The following is a 17,375-nucleotide window of genomic DNA, read 5'->3' on the forward strand; positions in this document are numbered from 1 at the left end:
TTCCCAGTGGATCACTGTGTGTGCATGTTCTCCCCGTGTCTGTGTTTGTTTCCTCTGGGTGCTCCATTTTCCACACGCAGTCCAAAAGATGTGTTGGTTAGGCGCAATGGTAAATTCTCCCTCAATGTACCCGAGCAGGCGCCAGAGTGTGGTGACAAGGGGATTTTCACAGTAACTTCATTGCAGTGTTAAGCTAAGCTTATTTGTTGACACCAACAAACTTTAAAAAACAATGTATTACCTCACCTTTTATCAGTGGTGGACTTAATTTGCCAATTATTTACCCATTCTACAAGCCCTCCTCAGAATTGACGATCCTCTCATTTCCAGTCCTCCATTTCGGTGTCATCTGCAAATTCAGAAATTTCCTGGGACAGGAAGCTACAAATAGAGAATCGACCTTTTCTGCTACCGGTTGTTTGGCAATGACTCCCGCTGAGAAACACATGCGTGCAGACATTAAATCAGTACAGGTTCAGAATCTCATGCCCTCCGAGGGTTAAGTGAGCAGTTAATACTCGCTGTCTGGGCTCCTACTTGAGCGAGGCACCAGATGCCTGCTGGCCTCTGTGGAACCTGACCTCAACAAAGGGCCACCATCTAGAGGAGATGCAATACTGAGAAGAAAAGAGAAGAAAATATTTCTATTCACGGTGAAGTTTAAAGACACTGGGATTATAAACATTCTAAAATTTTGAAAGAATTTTGAGTTAAGTTTAATTATTAGTGTCACAAGTAGGCTTACATGATCACTACAATGAAGTTACTGTGAAAATTCTCAAGTCTCCACACTCCAGCATCTATTCGGGTACACTGAGGGAGAATTTAGCATGGCCAATGCACCTAATCAGTACGTCTTTCTGACAGTGGAAGGAAATTGGAGCATCCAGAGGAAACCCACGCTGACATGGGAAGAATGTGATTTGATTTATTAGTGCCACGTGTATTAACATACAATGAAAAGTATTGTTTCTTGCATGCTATACAGGCAAAACATACCATTCCAAGAGAAGGAAACAAGAGGGTGCAGAATGTAGTGTTACAGTCAGAGCTAGGGTGTAGAGAAAGATCAACTTAATGCAAGGTAAGTCCATTCAAATTCTGACAGCAGTAGGGAAGAAGTTGTGCCGGTTGGTACGTGACCTCAGACCTTTGTATTTTTTTCCCAATGGAAGAAGGTGGAAGACAGAATGTCAAGGGTGCGTGAGGTCCTTAATTATGCTTTGCTGAGGCAGTGGGAAGTGTAGATAGTGTCAATAGAGGCTGTTTTGTGTGACTGTCACCCAAGGCGGGAATCAAACCCGGATTGCTGGTGCTGTGAGGCAGCAGTGCTAACCACTATGCCAGTGTGCCGCCCTCAAGAGGGAAGTCTGACAAATACTGTTAGTGGTTGAGACCACTGCCCTGTACAGGGGAGGCGGTCAATGCTTAAGGAGGTTTTACAAGTAACCTGTGGCTAACCTCAGATGATTGCAGCTCCTCCGCTGCCAGTTCTCCTTTAGTGCGCTGAGTTTGACTTGAGCACGGGTAAAATTTATCAGCGTGGACAGAGCCATTAGCAGTAACTGAGGGAATAATGTCTAAGCAGGCAGCCCTGTAAGATACCCAAATCACTTGAAATGGCGACAGAAGCTTGGCTCCAGGGACTATACAGCGAATGAGACATCATTAATTCTGCCTACACAAAAGAGTGCCATTTGGTTACCCCATTACAAAAATAGGCTGTAAACCAGGGCCTATATACAATGGCTTGAATTTGGCATCCAAGCCATCTTCACAATTTGCTTGCGGAGAGATACTGTGCTTTCATCTGTGACTGCCAAAAAAAAGTCTTTAAAAGCCTCACTACTACACAAAAAAGAAGTCTTTTCCAAACCAATCCCTTGCTCTAGGGAAGCCAAAGTGTAATGAGTCACTCCACCTCATGGGAGGAAGATTGGGAGAATTATTTTTTCTGCAGCGAGTAATTACAATCTAGAAATAACTGCCTGAAAGAGCGGTGGAAGAAGATCCACTAATAATTTTTTAAAAGGAAATTGGATATATTCTTCTCAGGGAAAAAATGCAGCAGTTCAAGGAGGTTGTTCAGCACCACCTTCCCATGGGGAATCAGTGATGAGTTATAAATATTGGCCTTGCCAGCAGGGCTCAAATCCCACGAACTGTGAGGAAGAAGTAGTTGAATGGGATTAACAGCGGAGCTTTTTTCAAAGAGTCGGCACAAGTATAATGGGCCAAATGGCCTCCACCTGTGTGGTAAGATCCTATCATGTCAGGCCCACATAGCAAAATTCATCTTTCCCTAAGCACCAGCCTCCAATCCATTGACTACACTTTCTGCTGCCTTGGAAAAGCAGCCAGCACAATCAAGGACCCCATGTACCTCGAACATACTTTTCTATCAGGAGAAAGATACAAAGTCCTGTGATCATGGACCAACCGACCCAAGAGCAGCTTCTTCCCTGTCCCTGTAGGTCCTTGAAATGAACCTACCTTACATTAAGTTGATCTTTGTCTACACCCTAGCTATGACTATAACACTACATTCTGCACTCTCTCCTTTCCTTCCCTACGTGCGGTATGCTTTGTCTGTACAGTGCGCAAGAAACAATACCTTTCATTGTACACTAATACATGACAATAATAAATCAAATCAAAGAAATTACAGAGACAAACCACACGACCCTACCAGTCCATGTTGGTTTTCATCCTCCACAAGGGCAGTACACATTAACCCACACGTCCACCATATTCCCACAACCTTTTCCTTCAACCATCTAATAAAACTATTTTTCACTCTTGATATGCTTTAATCGCTTGGCACTCAGGTCAAAATTGCAAGATTTCACCTACTGTGGTGGCTCAGGAGGGCTGTCCAAATCACCATTTTCTTCAGCATGTTTTTATGTCAAAAAATATAAAATTACCAAACAAAGTAGTAAGTGGTTCAGCACAGTTTTCTTTAAATCATTTTCAGATATCAACAAATATTTTCGAACCACGGAAAAAATATTAAGATTTATTATGTTATCCAATTGAACTGGTTCATTGGAAGATTTTTGCCAGAATCCGGTATCACTCCCACCTCCCACACTCCTCCCCCGCCCCTGCCATGGAATCGGAGCGAGCGAGGGGCGGACAGAGATGTCTGCTGACAATGAAGCCATAAAATCCAGCCCTTTATGTTTGACACAAACGCAATTGAGACTCTTTAGGCAGCACCTTCCAAACGCACGAACACTACCATCCAGAAGGACAAGGGCAGCAGACAACACCTGGGGATTCCCCTCTAAGTCAGTCGCCACCCAGACTTGTTCCTCCACTGTCGCTGGGTCAAAATCCTGGAACCTCCTCCCTAAAAGCACCGTGGATGTACCTACACTAAAGGGACTGCAGCCATTCAAGAAGGCGGCTCATCACCGCTTCCTCATGGGCAACTGGGAGATGGGCAAAAATTGCTGGCCTAGCCAGCGATGCCCATATCCCATGGATGAACCTTTAACAAACCCCGATGGGCTCCAGGAGAGATGCTCTACGCTCTGTTTTCATTCCTGCCTTTTTGCTGCTGAGTGCTTTTTCATTGTTGTTGCCGATTTAAATGACAAGCGTGGATAACGCACAGCAGGCAGGGCTGCTTGCAGGAGATACAGAACACAATGGTGAGAGCATTCCACACTAACCTGCACAGTATAGGCTGAAACAGCTCCAAGTTAATGATTGCAATTCTACTAATGTCCGTTTAGCCTCTCACGCCATCAGCCTCAAATTATTCCAAGCTAAATTAACCACCTCCATCAACATACATCAGAACGTAACTATTAAACCAAATATATTGTATCTAAAATAGCAACTGCTAGAGAACAGAGTGAATTGGTGTTGATGTTAAGAATAAATCTTTGTAAATTTTTTGTTTAGTGTAATGGACTTTGATGAAGGTATTTATTGCGCCTCAAGAACATTTATGGGGGTGGAATCTTCTCATCTCAGAAGATTCTTGGGTGCTGGGTCCTGGCCCCCATTGGTGTGCAAACCCCACTCTCTTGTGTGATCTTCCCAGAGGATGCAAATGAAGCTTCCATTCTGTTAGAGACAGTAGGTAGGCAGGAAGGACAATCAGAACGCCCAAGGCAGGTAGGTATGGCTGGAAGTCCCATCATGAGAGGTGGGCCCTGCCAATGTAGGTGGGAAGCCATGGGAGCATTTCAAGATGAAGGCACCCTCTGATGAATCCTTAAATTGTTGTCAGTGACTGTGATCACCGCTGCCAGACCAACAATGTGGAGACAGAATCCTCTTCAGAGGATATCCTGTGGCCACAGATCTAACCCCTCTGTCGCCTGCAACTCTGCAAGGGATTGGGCAAAGGGTGAATTGACAGAGGCCTTGTTGGCATCCCACCACTCCCCACAGATTGCTTCTGGCTGGGTAGCCAATGTTATGATGTGGGTATGCCGGCGTTGGACTGGCGTAAACACAGTAAAAAGTCTGACAACACCAGGTTTTAGTCCAACCTATTTATTTGATAATATACTCACAAGCTTTCGAGGGGACTGCCTCTTCGTCAGTCCCCTCAAAAGCTTGTGAGTATATTATCAAATAAGTAGGTTGGACTAAAACCTGGTGTTGTCAGACTTTTTAGCCAATGTTAGGCAGACACCAACAAGACAAGAACACTTGGAGGCAGGAACGGGTTAGGGAGCTGCCCTGTGCAAGATTTCCTCATTTTACCCCTGGTCTCCAAACCTATCTCTCAGACCATCCATTACTTTGCCATGCTTTCCTAATTTGTGAGCATCACTGGCTGGGCCAGTATTTATTGCCCATCCCTGAGGGCATTTAAGAGTCAACCACATTTCTGTGGCTCTGGAGTCACGTATATGCCAGGCCAGGTAAGGATGGCAGATTTCCTTCCTTGAAGGGACATGAATGAACCAGATGGGTTTTTACGACAATCGACAATTGTTTTGTGGTCATCAGTAGCCTTTTAATTCCAGATTTTTATTGAATTCAAATTTCATTGCCTGCCGTGGTGGGATTTGAACCTGGGTCCCCAGAGAGTTACCCTGGGTCTCTGGACTACTACTAAAGTGATAATTCCACTGTGCCACCACCTCCCCTGCTTTTCTCAGAAGCAAACAGAGTGGAAGGCTTTTGCCTAAACCTCAGCTATCTGACTAAAGTGATGAGTCTTAAGTCTAAAGCTTGCTTTTTCTTTTCAATCGAAAGTAAAGACCCAGAGTGCGAGACTAAAGCGAGAGTGCAAAGGTGAGGACAAGCGAAATCTACAAGAAATGGTCTGCTGGATCAAAAGCTGTTTAATGTAGGAAAGAAACATCAGACATCATCAGTGAAAGCAGAAAATGTTTCAAGGCTTTCGTCTTGTGATGTTCCCGAGGGGAGCAATTTTAAATTTACCTTCATAGATTAACTTTTGAACTTGTAAAAGCTCCTTTCAACACTTTTGATTTGCCTGAGGAGTTTTCAAAGGTAATCACAAATTACCTTTCAACAAGCCATCCAGATCAATGGCCTTTTCATTTCAAAGCTAATCAGCATGAGCATAGCCCCACGCTCAGAGAGCTGAACGTATAAACTAGTCTGACAGTTTAGTGTAGCTCTTCCTCACCGAGGGAGTGCTGCACGGTTGGAGGTGCCGTCTTTCTGATGAAAGGTTAGATTGAGGTCCTGCCTTCCATAGGGCAGCACGTTGGCACAATGGTTAGCACTGCTGCCTCACAGCTCCAGGGACCTGGGTTCGATTCCTGGCTTGGGTTACTGTCTGTGTGGGGTTTGCATGTGCTCCCCGTGTCTGTATGGGTTTCCTCTGGATGCTCCAGTTTCCTCCTACAGTCCAAAGATGTGAGGGTTAGGTTGATTGGCCATGCTAAATTGCCCCTTGGTGTCCCAGATATGTAGGTTACAGGGATTAGCAGGATAAATGTGTTGCATTGTGGGGATGGGGACTGGGATGGGGTTGTTGTTGGTGTAGACTTGATGGACTAAATGGCCTCCTTCTGCACTGTAGGGTTTCTAATGATTTCTAAGACTGCAGATGCTAGAATCAAACAAAAATAGAAAATGCTGAAAATCTCAGCAGGTCTGACAGCATCTGTGCTTCAACAGGTGATGAAGGAGCAATGCTCCAAAAGCTTGTGATTCCAAATAAACTTGTTGGACTTTAACCTGGTGTTGCGAGACCTCTTACTGGAAATATCTCACCATTCCTTCACTGTCATTCCTTCCTAACAGCACTGTGGATGTATCCACACCACGTGGACTGCAATGGTTCAAGAAGGCAGCTCACCACCACCTTCTGAAAGGCAATTAGGGTTGGGCATTAAATGTTGCCCCTGCCATTGGCACTAAGCCCAAGCATGAATAAAAACACATAGCGTGAATTATTCTGAAATGCAATAACTCAAGAATGAACTAGTGGCACAGAATTAATAAGTGGTTCTGACCTGATCACCATTACAGAGATATAGTGACCCAAGGCTGGGGGATAAATATTCCAAAGTACACTATATTTTAAAAAGACGGAGAGAATGGCAAAGGAGGAGGGGATGATAAAGGATAACATTGGGGATAACTCAAGAGGAAGGAAAATAGTTCAGAAGATTTTGTCGTAGAATCAGTATGAGTGGTGATCAGGAATAGCAAAAGTCAGAAAGCATTGGTGAGAATACTTTATAGGCTTCTAACAGTGTTTATTTATTCTTTCATGGAATGTGGACATTGCTGGCATTTATTGTCCACCCATAATTGCCCTTGAGGGGACATTGAAGAGTCTACCACATTGTTGTGGATCTGGAGCCACATGTAGATCAGACCAGGCAAGGACAACAGACTTCCTTCCCTAAAGGACATTAGTGAACCAGTTGGGTTTCTGCAACAATTGACAATGGTCATCAGTCCATTTTTTTAAAATTCCAGACTTTCATTTAATTCAAACTTCACCATCTGTCATGGTGGGTATTAAACCTGAATTCAATAATAATTCTATGAATTATTATTGTCACATGTATTGGGATACAGTGAAAAGTATTGTTCTTGCACACTATACAGACAAGGCATACCATTCATAGTGTATATAGGAGAGAAGGAAAGGAGAGGGTGCGGCATGTAGTGTTACAGTCATAGCTGGAATGTGGAGAAAGATCAACTTAATCCGAGGTTGGTCAATTCAAAAGTCTGATGGCACCTGGGAAGATGTTCCTGAGTCAGGTGGTAAGATTATATTGAATGGGTGGACCAGGCTCAACCAGCCATATGGTCTATTCCTGCTGCTATCTTGTGTGCTTGTAGTTTTGTGCACAGCAAGATCCCACAAGAAATGACAAGGTGAATTAGAAATTGATCTGGAAGGGTCAGGAGGCAGGGCAGAGCAGTGGGGCACTGCTTTCTGCAGGGTAAGATATGTGTGTGTGTGTGTGTGTGCGTGCATGCGTGTGCGTGCATGTGTGTATAAACCAAGGACGAGGAGAGTGGGGCAGTGATCTGCAAATTCTGACTCTTATCCGACAACGTTCCTAAGACAATGGAGCCTGTCTATCCCTTTCTGACCACTGCAGAATAGTTGTTAATGCGGCAGCGCTGCGAATCGCAGTAAAAATCCAGTCTTGCTTCTGCAGCTTTTGTAAAAAATTTGCTATGCCTTCAAATCTGAACTACCCGTTTAATCAATCACTTCATCCCACGTATGTCATAGAGATCAGAATGGCTGACACTTTATGCTAGAATAAAAGATGGTTTAACTTCAAATTTATGGTTAGGGATTAATTCCTTTTTTAATTTATTGCAACTGTGTGTTGCTTTCTCTGCTGGAGCCTGGCTGGGGGGTTGCTCATCCAACGTCCCACAGTTATTTCCACAGCATTGAGCATTTTGAAAGGAATTTGGTGTAAGCATGGATCTGAGGTGAAATTCATGTATCTTACCCCTCATTCCTTCAACACCCAAATCACTCCTCAATGTTTGTCCCTCACTCATCTCTTTGTGTTGGGGGAAATCTCAAGTACAAATCACAGGCAACGTAGAGATTTGAATCCAATGCTATTTAACTGTGATTGATGAAGGAGGTCATCTTTCCTTTGGATAGATGCAGCACCAGTGTTCTGACAACTAAGCTCAGACTGATGTCTTCCCCATGATCTAACCCGTACCGGATACACATTCACTAATCACCTCTAAATTTGCTAGTCTAAATTTGATTTGATTCGTTATTGTTGCATCTATTGGTATATAGTGAAAAGTATTTTGTTTATTACAAAGCATACCATTCATAGAGAAGGAAAGGATAGGGTGCAGAATTTAATGTTACAGTCATAGCAAGGGTGTAGAGAAAGATCAACTTGATATGAAATAGGTCCATTCAAAAGTCTGAGGGCAGCAGGGAAGAAGCTGTTCTTGAGTCGGTTGGTACGTGACCCCAGACTTTTGCATCTTGTTCCCAATGGGAGAAGGTGGAAGAGAGAACGCCCGGGTGCATGGGGTCCTTGATTATGCTGGCTGCTCCTCCGAGGCAGCAGGACGTATAGACAGAGTCGATGGTTGGGAGGTTGGCTTGCATGATGGACTGGGCTTCGTTGACTAGCCTTTGTAGTTTCTTAAGGTCTTGGGTAGACCATACTGAGCTATGATACAACCAGAAAGAATGGTTTCTATGGTGCATTGGTAAAAGTTGGAAAAGTCATAGCAAACATGCCAAGTTTCCTTAGCCTTCTGGTCCCGCAATGCTTTGATATTTCTCATCCTAGTTTTAAAATTACCCATGGCCTTGCCATTTCTCTACCACCTCCAGCCCTGCAATCCTCCAAGATAATGGCACTCTTCCAATTCTGGCCTCCTGGACTTTCAAATTTACAATGAGCCACGAATGGCAGCCATGCCTTGACCCCAAATATCCTTCCTAAACCTTTCAGCTCTTTCCTGTTCCATTAAGACTTTTCTCAACCCATACCACTTTTGCCAAGCTTTTGGTCACCTGACTTAACTTGTCCTTTCGTGAGGCACTACTTCTATCAAATTTTCTTTGATAAAACTCTTGTGAAGCACCTTGGGACATTTTACTTCTTTGAAAGTGATACACAAAGACAAGCTGCTGTTCCCACCTGGTGAAACTTTTGAATCTGGGTCTCCGTCCTTGGCCTAATCTATTGTGCATCAGCTGAGCGTTAGACTCACATATTTTTTGGTACAAGGCAAAATGTTTTATAAGCTCAAGGGCCAGTTTCTAGTTCTGTGTCATTTATTAAAGCATTGAAGTGAGGACGAAGATGCCTTTGGGCCCAAATTGTGCAAAATAAAATATATAGAATCACAGAATCCCTGCAGGGCACAAGGTCTACACTATCGAGTCTGCACCGATCACAGTCCCACCCAGGCCCTATCCCCATAACCCCACATATTTACCCTGCTAACCCCCTGACACTAGGGTCAATTTAGCATGGCCAATCCACTTAATCAGCACATCTTTGGAGCATATGTAAGATTCAGAAAATGGTTGCCAATTCTTTGGAGCAATCAGCAGCTCTGTAGGGCGAGGGAAAATAAGAACAAGAAAAGAAGACTTTGGATAGCAGTGTTCTAAATTATTCACAATGTATGAAATGAGAGCGTAGGGCTAATATCTCTACTAAACGATAAAGAGTACAATATTATCTTCTGCTTTTTGCAGGCTTAACACAGCAAATGATGTCAATGCAGCAGCAAAGAATGGACAATACAACCTGAAAGAGGCTAAACAAATGCTCGGTTACAGGTAAGGTCATATCTTATAATATTGCCTCCTTCAACTTGCTCTTCTGCTGCTTAAGCTTGCGCTGGAAGATTGCTGTGTTGGTTGGAGTGAGGGGCTATTGCTGGGACCATGCTGTGAATCATTCATGCACAGGCTTGAGGAGCAATACCCAAAACAGACAATTCAAACCACGTGGGTTATCCCATTACTCCCCGGCCCTGTTTTCACTACCGGCTTTCCAAATTCTCACATCCTGCCCACGACGATGCCCTCCGGCGTTGGGTCTGGAACATCTTAGCCACACACTTTCATCAGTGACCAGTGGGTAGTGATCAAAGTGGGAATCTAGGCTTCCTTGCTCTGCACTCTTTCTTACTTCAAAGTTTGTTTATTCATCACAAGTAGGCTTACATTAACACTGCAATGAAGTTACTGTGAAAATCCCCTAGTCACCACACTCCGGCGCCTGTCCAGTTACACTGATGGAGAATTTAGCATGGCCAATACACCTAATGAGTCCATCTTTCGGACTGTGGGAGGAAACTGGAGCATCCAGAGGAAACCCATGCAGACACAGGGAGAATGTGCAGACTCCGCATAGACGGTCACCCAAGCCGGGAATTGAACCCAGGTCCCTGGCACTGCACCACCGTGCCACCCCTACTTTGTAAGTAAAAGGGCTAGAGCAAGTTCCTACTTAAAACATTCGCTAAATCCCTGTGACAGTGTCATTATTTTGATATAATTTCCTCACCTCTTTAAAGCTTCTCAATTTGGTTACAGCTCCATGTCATATCTGTATAGATATACCTCTAGATATATCTATATATTATTTATATATATGTAAAGATATAGATGATATATTCCACAATACTGAAATGGCATTATTGATGCATCAGTGCTGCCGGGTTATTCAACCATGAAGATCGTCACCTGAGGTCAGGTACCAACCGACTCAAGAACAGCTTCTTCCCTGCTGCCATCAGAGCTTTGAATGGACCTACCATATATTAAGCTGATCTTTCTCTTCACCCTATCGGTAACTGCAAAACTATATTCTGCACCTTCTCCTTTCCTTTCCCCCATGTACTCTATGAATGGTATGTTTTGTCTGTATAGCATGCAAGTAACAATGCTTTTCACTGTCTCCCAAAAAATGTGACAATAATAAATCAAATCAATCTAAACTCGACTCTGGTTTCACCCGGCCTCCATCTACACTCTCAGTGGAGATTGTTATAGCGGTTAAGAATGGAAACCGTGGCTAGTTTTCCCTTCTGTTACTCAAGGACACTAATCCTTATATTGAAACGTGGAAAGGTTACAGCGCAGGAGGCCATTTAGCCATCACGTCTGCACTGGCTCTCTGCAGGATCAACTCTGTTCTGTCACATTCGACCACCCATCTGTAACTGTGCAAGGATTTTATTTAATCTTACGGTACTTATCCAATTCCCTTTCGAAAGTCACGATTGAATCATTTCTTCCAGCGTTCTCAGGCAGTGCGTTCCGGATCCTGACTATTCTCCTCACTTACTTGTTTTTTGAGCAACAAAGGATAAGGTTAATATAAGTGTCCTATTACATTAGGCCCATCCATATAGCATCATAAGATTCAAATTAGCAGGACTAGTCAGTCAATCGAGTTATGGAGCCCCAATTCTGTCTCCATTTCAGTGGCTCCATCTCGGAGTTGCACTGTTCAATTTTAACCATGCTGTAGGCTTTCAATTTGGCTTCCTCTATTATCTCTTGTTATCCTTTGACACGTTACCCAATTACCATCTACAACCCTGTAATCGGCAGACACTCATTTGCGTTTAAACTTACAACCTATTTTGATGAATATCACTCTTCAAAATTAAATAATTTGTACATTTAAATAGGTTTGCGACATACGCCACTTTTGTCTAATCATAAATCTCACTCCTAGTATTCCCCTGACATTAGAACATTGAGATATATTTAGAGCAAAACAGGATAAACAGAATCGCAGCACATTGCTATTTTCATTGCGCGATATTTCTGCTTCAGCATTGCAAAATAATTCCTTTACTGTGGCCTCTTGTGGCTTTGTATAATACAATAGCCTCTCACTGGCTCTAATCAGTGTCATTTTGCTTTTAACGGTTAGCAGTGGCTTTCGGTTTACTGGTATTTTATCGAAAATATTTAAAGCCGCTCGAGTGACTGAAGAGTTGGAATTCCATCGAGCAGTTTAAATGATCTTTATTAAGCAAATGGTAGACTCTTGGCTTATGGTATAACCTATACCTTTCAATTAACGCCTGGCTTCATTTACCTTGCTTTGGGGACAGGAGAAAATACCAATATATTCCTTTCCCCTTTGTGAAGCACTCTTCCACTTTTCCAGAAGGCTGTGGTACAGCTCTATAAGCACCTTGCGCCTTGCCCTAATGGCCCATCCTCTTGCAGCACGATGGCACAGGGTGGTTAGCACTGCTGCCTCACAGAGCCAGGGACCTGGGTTCACTTTTGGCCTCGAGTGACAGGGTGCAAAGTCTTTATGTTCTCCCTGTGTCTGTGTGGATTTTTGCCGGGAGCTCTGGTTTCCTTCTATGGTCCAAAGACAGAATCATAGAATCATAGAGGTTTACAGCATGGAAACTGGTCCTTCAGCCCAACTTGTCCTTGCTGCCCCTTTCTTTAACCACTAAGATGTGCAGGGTTAATTGCATTGGCCATGATAAATTGCCCCTTGGTGTCCCAAGGTGTGTAGGTTAGGGGGATTAATGGGGTGACTACATGGCGTTGTGGGGATAGCACCTGGGCAAGATGCTCTTTCAGATAGTCGATGCTATCTCGACAGACCGAATGGCCTCCTTCTGTTCTGTCGGGATTCTATGGTTCACCCAGAATGCTATTGACATCACTGTCAGCCGATGGATTGGGGCAGGGCAGACTTTTGCCCAGCAGAATTTATTCTAGGGCAAATAACAAAGCAAATCTATGTACTGAATTCCCTTGAAAAGAGTCTGCAAACTGCACCAATAGGGGAAATAGTCCACCTATTTCCATCACAACCCACGGCCTAGCAAGTTGAGAGCTTGACAATTGGCCACAGTCTCTCAGGGCTGAGGAGCAGTTACAAAAATCAGCCAGGATTTCCGCTCCTGATCAATACTCACTGACCTGTGCTGGAAAACTGAGAATAGGACCAGGCTGCCCAATGCGCACTGTCCAGGCATATGCATGAAGATGGCTGCCAGATACTGAGGGCAAGTGAAACAACCGAACTTGCTGTTCTAGTCCAAATGTGCTAACTCAGCAAAGGCCAGGAATTAACAAGTAATCTGTTTGAAGGGTTAACTGCCATTCACTGAATCACAGGCCTAATGCCTGTGTTGTCCTCTTTTGTTTTTTTATCGCTGCTGAAATGCTTTCCTGTCTGACCACGGTTAACGGTTGGCAACAGTTTCCAAAGGGCTGTTCACTGGACTTAGATCTGCTCAAAATTCATTTTACCCTGCTGCCAGTCACTCCTTCAGAGACAGATGGATGATAGTCACAACAGGTTTATATGTTGCACACCATTAGCTATCCTCCTTCAATATTCAGCAAATAGTAGCAAGATTCTCTATCACTTAGGCATCCATAACACCCCGACAGGTTTACAACTGCTTTGCACGAAGAGAACACATTTCGCTGTCTCCCGTTTGGAGCTGATACAGGCTTTCAGTTCGACTTTAAAAATTATTCCTCACGACGAATATCAGGATGAAGCCACACAGTATTTATTTTTACATTTCTGACTTGACTATCCAAATGAAGTAACTGTGGGATTGGGAACATCTCAGCTGCTAAAACGTTATCTACCCTTCAGAGCCACCTCCTCTCCCTTAATCCAGCCAAATTTATTTATAGGCAATAGCAAATTTAGGCAATAGCAAAGACGCATTTTAAGAGGCAACTCAGTAAAGTGCACAGAAAGGAATAGAGGAAGGATATACTTACAGGATGAGTTCGGTAGGGAGGGGGCTGAGTATGGAGAATGAATGCTAATATGGAGTAGTTGAATAATATGCCCTGTTTTTGTGCAGCATATTCATAGAATCTCTTATAGCACAAGGAGGCCATTCAGCCCAAGGAGGCTACACCAACAACAATCCCTCCCAAGCTCTGATCCTGTAACCCCAAGTATTTACCTTGCTACTTCCCGCCCCACCGCCCCCCCCCCCCGACAATAAGGGGCAAATTTAACATGGCCAATTCACCTAAGTCGCACATCTTTGAATTGTGGAAGGAAACCAGAGCAGCCAGAGGAACACAGATCCACGGGGAGACCGTGCAGACGCCATACAGACAGTGACCGAGGCCGGAACTGAACCTGGGTCCCTAGAAGTGTGAGACAGCTGTGCTAACCACTGTAACACTGGACCGCCCGTTCTACTTAACTCCATTTGCCTCTCATCCCACCAAAAAAAAATTAGCATGCTACCTGGGGCTTTCAGCTTCTTCATTGTGCCTTTTCTTCAATGGACTTTGATGTAGGGGGCAGGGCTGTGGGAGGTGGGAGGGTGTTGGTATTGGGGTGGTAAGCATGCACTGGTAGAATATTGGTAGTCCTCCATCAACCATCCATCTTTATACAGCCGAGTTGAGTTTGACACTGGAAGGGTGTAACAAGTCTTCGGGGGCAGAAGTCTCTTCACCAAAATCCCTTTATTTACAAATTCTAACAGCAGTACACAGAGTGCTCGCAATTAGCAGTTTACCTCCAGGGGTTAGAGGGATTGACACTCACAGTTAAGTACAAGGCAAAGACTCCCTGATTGGCCCATCAACTGGATCCTTAATCAGGGAGTTCATATTCCAATAGGCCAACTTCAATGGCCTGATTGAAGTCATTACACAGGGTACCTGATGAGGACCAGACCGATCATTCCCTGGCTCTGGACCGAAAGCGGCAAGGGATGAAATTCTAGCAACAGGCCACCCATACACACTCAGGATAAAATGAGTGCCTTATACAGAAATGTCACTGATACGCAACAACGGCAATCTGTTATTTTTAATGGAAGATTCCAAGCATTCACACTAAGAGCATTTGGCATGTTTTAGCCAGAGGGAACGCTTCATGGTTATTGCTATCTGACTTTTGGCATTCAGGCTGAGATGCTATTTTGAGGATTTCTGACTTGTGGGTTTCTGTTCTCTGAGGGTGCAGTCAGTGGATCTTTACATTTCACTAGGGGTGAAGGGGAGGGTCAAGGATCGATAGCAAGGCTTCGTGCCATCTGGGGCCAGCCACGCACGCACTTCCCCTCAAAGAGTGGAGGAGCATGTTGACATTCAAAGGGTTAAAGAGGCATCTTTGCACAGTTCATTGATTTGGCACGGCCACTGTGAATAATGTCAGGGAAACACCCGCTGAGTGAGTTAAGAGCTGCTTTCTCCAGCAGTGCGAAGTGTGGTTAAATCTCCCTCATCTCAGCTCTGACATTTTATTTATCTTCAGTAAAGAGACACTGCTATGGCAGCTGAAACCTCACTAATAGCCTCAAACATACAGTGGGATTTGTTCACATCTGACATTTAATCTGTTGCAGATGCCTTCATCAACTCCTACAGTCAAACGTTTGGATCCAAAATAAGAAGGGGGAAAAGAAACTTATTTATAGGTTTTTAGGGGGCAGGGGGAAGAGAGAGTGGACAATTCACACACCCACTTCATCAAAGACTTTGTGGTACAACCAGGAAATATAATTCTTCAAGGCAACTTTGGAAACTTTTTGCAACAAAAATTTCTAACATAATTGCTTTATAATCATTCCAGACATAGATATTGATGGCCCAAGCCCCATTGTTGGGGCAACTGAGTTGAATTCACACACCCATGCATACAACTAAAACATTGCTGAGGCACTTGGTCAAATAATCAAATACATTGAATCACAGAATCCCTATAGTGCAGAAGGAGGCCATTCAGCCCATTGAGTCTGCACTGACCACAATCCGACCCAGGCCCTATTCCCATAACCCCTCATATTTACCCTGCTAGTCTCCCTGATACTAGGGTTAATTTTAGCATGACCAATCCATCTAACCTGCACGCCTTTGGACATCAACATCTTTGCTGTTAATTTGTCTCTCCCTACCTTATGGGCAACATGGTGGCACAGTGATTAGCACTGCTGCCTCACGATGTCATGGACCTGAGTTCGATTCCTGGCTTGGGTCACTGTCTATGTGGAGTTTGCACGTTCTCCCCGTGTCTGCATGGGTTTCCTCTGGGTGCTCCAATTTCCTCCCACAATCCGAAAGACGTGATGGTTAGGTGGCTAGGCCATGTTAAATTCTCTCTCACTGTACCCAAACAGGTGCTGGAGTGTGGCGACTAGGGGATTTTTACATTAACTACATAGCAGTGTTAATGTACACCTACTTGTAACACTAATAAAATAAATTTAAACACCCCATCCCTGATAACATTGTAATCACTGAACAGATTAAAACAAAAGAAAAAATCAAAAAAGGAAAGCAGCAAACTTTTTTTAAAAGGCTTCAATCACAATTCTTTGTGAATATTTTAATGTTTCTTAATATAGGAACTATTAGTGAAACTGACACTGTAAATATAACCTTAAACAATGTGATGATAATACTACTGTTATTGCCTGTAGTCCCTGATACAACCTGAATACTCCCTATATAGCATGTATTTGGTAATAAACAATATTTGCAATTTCTCACAGGTTTTAGACACCTGTAGTAAAACATTAAATCTCTTTAGCAACTTGGTCAATTCTAGTCATTATGTCTTGATTTTAAAATTCTCAGCTGAGTTTTCAAATCTCGCCATGGCTGCATCCCCCTCCAAGATCTTGGTGACCTCCTGCACTACCCCAACTTTCCCTTCTTCATTCCCACTTTGAAGACACTCTTCAAACTTGACCTCTTCGGCCAAAGCCTCTGGTCACCTCTCCATAAATCTCCTTACTTTTTTTTAATAATTCACGGGACATGGCATTGCTGGCTGGCCAGCATTTATTGCCCATCCCTCGTTGCCTGATGGCAGTCGAGAGTCAACCACATTGCTGTGGCTCTGTGGTCTCATATAGGCCAGACCAGGTAAGGACGTGCAAACTCCACACAATTCTGTCTCGAGTGACTGTCTGTCTGGAGTTTGTACATTCTCCCCGTGTCTGCATGGGTTTCCTCTAGATGCTCCGGCTTCCTCCGCAGTCCAAAGATGTGTGCATTCAGTGGATTGACCTTGCTAAATTAGTGTCGGGGGATTAGCAAGGTAAGTACATGGGGTTACGGGAATAGGGCCTGGGTGGGATTGTTGTTGGTGCAGGCTTGGTGGGCTGAATGGTCTCCTCCTGCACTGTAGTTATTCTATTCTTAGGACAACAGATTTCCTTCCCTCAAGGACATTAGTGAACCAGATGGGTTTTTCCAACAATCGACAATGGTTTCACAGTCATTAGTATTTCCTAATTCCAGATATTTTTATTGAATTCAAATTCCACCATCTGCCATGGTGGGATTTGAACCCGGGCCCCCAGAACATTAGCTGAGTTTCTGGATTAATAGTCCAGTGATAATACCACTAGGCCATGGTCTCCCCAAGGATTGGCATTGAATGCTGTTCGACGGTTGCTCTTGTGAA

General features: G+C 43.9%; 1 protein-coding gene across 1 annotated transcript in view; it reads left to right on the forward strand.

Annotated features, from left to right (window-relative positions):
* The window catches only part of mafa (MAF bZIP transcription factor a), a 387,413-nt gene that overhangs the window by 368,682 nt on the left and 1,356 nt on the right, over window positions 1–17,375 (forward strand). The window contains exon 2 of the mRNA XM_080186703.1: window positions 9,677–9,760. Within this exon, the coding sequence (XP_080042829.1) occupies window positions 9,677–9,760 (84 nt within the window). The remainder of the gene's footprint in view (window positions 1–9,676; window positions 9,761–17,375) is intronic.

The sequence above is a fragment of the Carcharhinus amblyrhynchos genome, chromosome 4, assembly GCF_965287045.1.
Source record: "Carcharhinus amblyrhynchos chromosome 4, sCarAmb.v2.hapA, whole genome shotgun sequence".
NCBI lineage: Eukaryota > Metazoa > Chordata > Chondrichthyes > Carcharhiniformes > Carcharhinidae > Carcharhinus > Carcharhinus amblyrhynchos.